At 45.4% G+C, this 5,717-nt stretch overlaps 1 protein-coding gene across 1 annotated transcript in view; it reads right to left on the reverse strand.

Moving 5' to 3' along the window:
• GNG10 (G protein subunit gamma 10) overlaps positions 1 to 5,717 on the reverse strand; it is a 7,442-nt gene continuing 1,725 nt past the window's right edge. The window contains exons 2-4 of the mRNA XM_035890802.1: positions 5,525 to 5,596; positions 2,569 to 2,700; positions 1 to 804 (exon numbers count right to left, since the gene is read on the reverse strand). Of these exons, the coding sequence (XP_035746695.1) occupies positions 2,575 to 2,700; positions 5,525 to 5,596 (198 nt within the window). The 3' untranslated portion in view covers positions 1 to 804; positions 2,569 to 2,574. The remainder of the gene's footprint in view (positions 805 to 2,568; positions 2,701 to 5,524; positions 5,597 to 5,717) is intronic.

Raw genomic sequence — 5,717 nt, forward strand, 5'->3', positions numbered from 1 at the left:
AACATATTAAAAAAGTTAGTTGTCCTTGTAAAAGTGCTCTATAAAAAAAATGAAGGCAAACGACCAAGCACATTTTAGTAAGTTTTGTGTACAGCAAACCTCGACAATTACTCATGCAACTATCTTTGGGTGTACATGGTTCTCTAGTGTCTGTTTGGTCACATTTTAAACACGTCAAGGGAATTCCACCATGGCAGTACCTTCACAAATACAAATTAGGAGAAGTACTACAGATCAGGAATCCTGTAAGAGAAATGCCGTAGGGAGTCAAGCCTGTGCTACACATTGTGACCAGCAGTTTCTAATACGTGTCATTTATCGACTTGGATGCACTTGAAAAAAAACTGTAGTTCGTTCCAGATCTTGCTAATGGGAGCAAAATTTCCCCTGAGAACATTATTTCAGTACTAACAGCATTTAGTTTTATAATTTATCAATTCACTTTTCCCATGTTTTATTTTGGAAAGAAACCAATAACTTTTACTATTGTTCCAGGTAACAGTTTACCAGGATAGGGGTAAGTAATTTGGTAAAAACGAATCTGTTTTTCTTTTCTGAAATGTAAACTTCTCAAGTAACATCTGTATAGTTAGCATAGCTTATGAGAAGAATAAGAATTACATTAAAAAACTTTAAGAACATTAGCGAAAGATAGTGAGATACGAATACACAGGAACAAACAGATAAACATCTAGGACATCGTTTTAGCCACACGGAAGTGAAGACACAGAGAGAGACTTTTCTTGTGAAGGGAGGCAGTTGTTATTCATGTCATGCTTGAAGGCGACTCTCTGATGACCTTCCCTATAAGAGGAAAAAAAGGTTTACTCAATGCCGTCTCCCTAGGCTGATACATTTCTCTTACAAAGCGTAACACAAAAGCCCCTTTGCACTGAGAAAAACTGAATAACTGCTTTCCTTTGTTGGATGTTGGCATCCTTGAATATTATAAATTTTTTTAATTGTTTTTTCGACTTTGCTCTCATGTTTTTTATGATCCTAAGACAGCTAGATAATAATAAACTAGACAATTGATCCAGCAGCAAAAGATGGCTAAATGATATCATGGGCTGAGCTATGCGTTTCTGTAAGTATCATGAATTAAACATCAAACTCCTTTGAGAAAATATTTTGTATCCTGTCTGGATGATGCAATCAAACTTGGATCCTAGAAATACATACATACACATGCAGAGACACACACAAAAAGTAGAAAGGCTGCTTCAGTAACGGAAGAACCCGTGCAACAGTCACTACCAATTTTCTCTTATTTGCAGGGTAGCACCTAAATTAAGAAAACCTTCTGCTTGTGCTTTCCCCGCTGCCAAGTTTTTCCAGAAGGGCATCTCATGCGCAGTTGTTCTCTCTCTTCAGGTTCAACCCTGTTTCATCAGACCTACGTGGCAACAGTCAAACCCGCGCTACTGAGTGAGGCACGAGCACAGCTGCGAGCTCAGGAACCCTGGCAGTGGGAAGGGGAAGATTTTACAAGTAGTTAATGTTCCAGTTTAAATTCTGCCCTTAAAGCAAACACCCATTTTCACTTTCACAGTACGCTCAAAGAAAGAACAGAATTCAGTGGTCCTTCCTCTCTAAGTAGGTATTTTGGCTCTTCAGCAGGCACTAGTTTTGTTCTTTCTTTTAAAGAAGAGTAACCCCTTCTCAATATCCTACTTCCACGTTTGTTTGTCATGCAGCAGAAACAAGATCTTCCAAGGAAAGTTATGGTGTGATCCTGCCTGAGACCACCAGCGCACGCAGCCTCCTGCTGCCAACGCTGACGGCCATGCGACAGATGGGAGACACAAGAGTGGGAATCATGGAAGTGGACCCCAAAGATCTGCAAACGCTGGACTGTCGCACACACGATCACACAACCCCCTCCACCCTGCAGGTGTTACGCAGGCACAAGCAGCGCAGAGCGCTAAGGCAGTCAGAGATTAGGCAGCATCTCATCCTTTAGATCTGTGCTGAAAAGGGTTGGGAAGGATGTGATCACAGATCGCCTCGGCTCCTCGCCACTTCCATCACTTCTGGTGCTGTACCAACAGCAACAGCACGAAGAGCCTAAGAATGGGCGCAGCCAAATGAACTGCAATAGGACACTGAGGGCAAATCGTACTTTCACAAGGTTCTTGCTCAAGCTGTGAGCTAGTCATCAGAGCACATGCTACTGCCACAGCTTTGTCTTGCTTCTGCAAGCTGGGTTATGCAACTGGCTTTTATGTCTGGCTGTGCCAAACACAGCTGTGTGTCACGCATGTTTTTTATTATTTTGGATGCTGCTAATGACCCTAAAGCTGCTCAAACACAAAAAAGGACCAACCAACCAAAAAAAAAAATACTCCTAAGCAAAACACTTCTAGAAGGAGCTGTAGGAAAGAGGCATGCTTCAATTGCCATACCTAAAAGAAAGAGGAAACTATTTGTACAGCCAGCGGGGAAGTGATCAACACTTTGCTACTGAGAATTCAACATTCAAACAACTACCACCATGCACCCTCGTCCCTCCTAGGGCCTGAGTTTCAAATCAGAGCTGTTGTTGTTGAATCTGTGACTTTTTATTACCTGATTTCAGAGTAGAGCACAGGATCGGGGTTCACGAAAGGGATTGCTCCCTGCAGGAACCCCAACAAGCAAGGCATCTTTGCAGGCATTTTGCATACAGTACTGCTGGAGTTCTGCAGCTGCCTGTGAGACCTGTGTAAAGAAAAAGAAAAACAAATCCAGGGAGGAAACAAATTCATTCACAAGCATCTATTAGGCACTTCCTCTTGAAGAGCCATTATCAAACAGAGCTGGAGAGCCGCCAAGTCAGCTCTTGGATTCTAAAACACCAAGGAAATCAGGACAGACGCACATTAACAAAGCTCCAATGAAACACGCATGAAATCCTATGCCAGTGATGAGCCAGAGGAGTGTAGAGGACCAAGGTGCAAGTGCGATGGAATTTGTCCTCATTAAAATGCACAGGGCTGTGACCACAGTATTTTCCAAGCTACTGTACTGTTTTCAGGTTTATATTTGAACTCTTATATCCTCAGATAACGTATAAAAAGGATTTTCATTTCCAAACTGTTAAGCAACACAGAGCATAATGAGGAACGAAAGCAAAAAGATGAGGCAGAAAAGCTTTTTATTGTGACCTTCCCCTGGCAGTGAAGTGAGAGCTTCAAATCCATGCTCTGGTCCCCGCAGAGGACAGCCCAGAGCTGCAGAATGAGCCCAGGAACCCAAAGAAAGATGCCTCCAGCACGGAACTCCCCTGCTCTCCCTGTGGGTGGAAAGTCAGTCGCGTGCCTATATTTTTGAAGAAAAATGTAGGGGAATTCCCAGTTTCTCAGATACACATTGGTAATTGCTGCAGGGAACTGTCAAAATCCACGCTGTCTGGTACGTTTTTTGTAAAAGGAAATACTGAGCATAGTGGTGAGAGTACAAGTTCCCCTCTGACCTCACCTCTGCCTTCATTACAGGACTCCCAAAATACTGATTTTTCTTCCTACACAACTTTGCAGTGTTGCCAGCTGAGGGACGAGACAGTAGCCGGAAGGACCATCTGCTCTTCCCGGCCTCCTGATGGAAGGGGCCACCCTGGAGCCCTGATGGGATTTTGGTTCTGGGCCATCCCATCTTACAGTATCTGGAAGCAGGTGGGAAACCCTGGCCTAGCACAGGCTTTCGTTTGCTCTTTCGCTGCTGTCCTGGTCACCGCCTCCCAACTCTCCTCCAGGACACACTCCTGGTAACTGCCCGAATTTCGCTGGCAGCTGTCAGCATTTCAGGGAGTTGCTAAGAGAAGCGTTTTCCCATAGCCTCCCAGGCTCTCTTGAGCGGAGTGCACGGAGAAGCACCCACAGAAAGGATCCCCGCTCGTCAGTGGGCTTCGTCACTCCTTCCTCTTTCTGCAGGCTGCAAAGGTCTCCCACCCTGCCCAGCGCCTTGGACCCCTCACCTCAACCACAGGGCCCACCCCTTGCTGGTACCAACTATGCACCACATGGCAACCAGGCAGAGGTGCCGCTTGCCAACACTGATCAGGCCAAGGCTGCCTGGAGCTTCTTCCTGGGAAAAGGAGCAAAGAGTCGCTCAGGACACAGCATGCTCAGCGAGCACAGCCGTCCGCAGTTCCTCACTGTGTCTCCTTGCACTTGGCTGCTGAACGCCGCAACGTGCACCAAGCTATGTGTATCCTGGTGCTCCCGGAAAGATACAAACCTGATTTTCGGCATCTGTGTGAGAATTATCTGTATGGCAGCAGACTGTTGTTCTAGGCCAGATCTGCCTGCTCTTAGCCCTACCTATGCCCCTGTAACATTCTTGACTCCTCTGGTTTACACAGAAAGTACATGGGTTTCTGCCATATTTCGTCACAGGATGAACATGCTCTTGCGGCAGCCTCCTGCGTGCAAGATACGTGTGTGTACTGCTTTCCTACTTGGTTTCCTCTTTCTGAAAATATTGTTCCTGTCTGCTTTTTTGGCTGGCAGGGTAAACAAAATCACCACTGGAACTTTGTAGTAGGGGATGTATTTTTAAAAATCCTTTTCAAAGCCAGCTTCCGTCTGAAAACACGCTGTCTATTCAAAGTAGCCAAGCCAATGTTTTCTCCCATCTCCGTGTCTGCTAAAAATGACCCAAGTGGTTTTTCACCAGCTGGATATATGCCTGGTTTTACCCTGCATGTCAAGAAACCCTAGGTGACGCTTTTTGTAAGACACATCTTTAATCATGCATCATTTCACTTGTGATTATAAAAAGACATGAACGGGTTCCTAGAAGAGCAGAGCTGGAAAGCGACTGCTGTGCACGAGGCTGCAAGGAAGATGAGGTGGAGCTCTTATTGAGGCCAAGCCTCCCTGGAGAACAAGCAAACCCGTATTAAATAGGTAGCCTTGAGAAGCCCAGCTCCAGAATACAGGGGACCACAAAGCAACCCCAAATAAACTACAACCTCTATCTTTTATATCCCCTCCCCACCCGAAAAAAAAAAAAGCAGGGAGGGGCCATATGCCTCAAATTAGCAATAACGGAGAGCCAGGCTATTGCTGGCGGTACAGGGCAACAGAAGCGTTCGGTCAATCGTTTCGGTTTGCGACCATATCCCTCTTGCCGCAAGGGCCTACATTTCCTACTCTGCCTCATGTTGTTTCTCATGGATTCCCGCACATCGTGGCAGTGACAAACTACGGTCACTTTTAGTGAATCAAACATCTGCTGACTCAGTATGGGCTAATAAAATTTAGTAACATTAATGAATTGATCAGGATGATGTCCAAAAGCCAGAGAGGTTTCATCTTGCAGCAGGCGCTTCAAATTTTCACCAGCCCAGGGCGGGAATAGTGAGAAATGGTATTCTAAATTATTTTAAAATCAATTAGCTACATTTCTGCCGCTCAATATACTGGCACTGTCATCGGGCTGAGGGAGCTGGCTGGTCTTCTGTGACCACAGAAACATGGAGAACGCATGGAGGCGATGAGAGAAGAGGAAAGTGAAGGATACAAATTAATTTTATCTTCACCGCTTCATGGCCTATGCTGCATTCTGTGCGTGGCGGGACAAAGTCGTTTTCCAAAGCAGTTGCAGACACTCCCTACCCCCACACGGGAACCAAGAGATGTCCCGGACAGGTCTGCATGCGTGAATTTGGACTGCCAGAGAAAAAAAACCAAACCAAACTAAACCAAAAGAACAAAAGCCCCCAAGCCCAGCAG

Source organism: Egretta garzetta, unplaced genomic scaffold (genome assembly GCF_000687185.1).
Source record: "Egretta garzetta isolate BGI_Z169 unplaced genomic scaffold, ASM68718v1 scaffold22, whole genome shotgun sequence".
Lineage (NCBI taxonomy): Eukaryota > Metazoa > Chordata > Aves > Pelecaniformes > Ardeidae > Egretta > Egretta garzetta.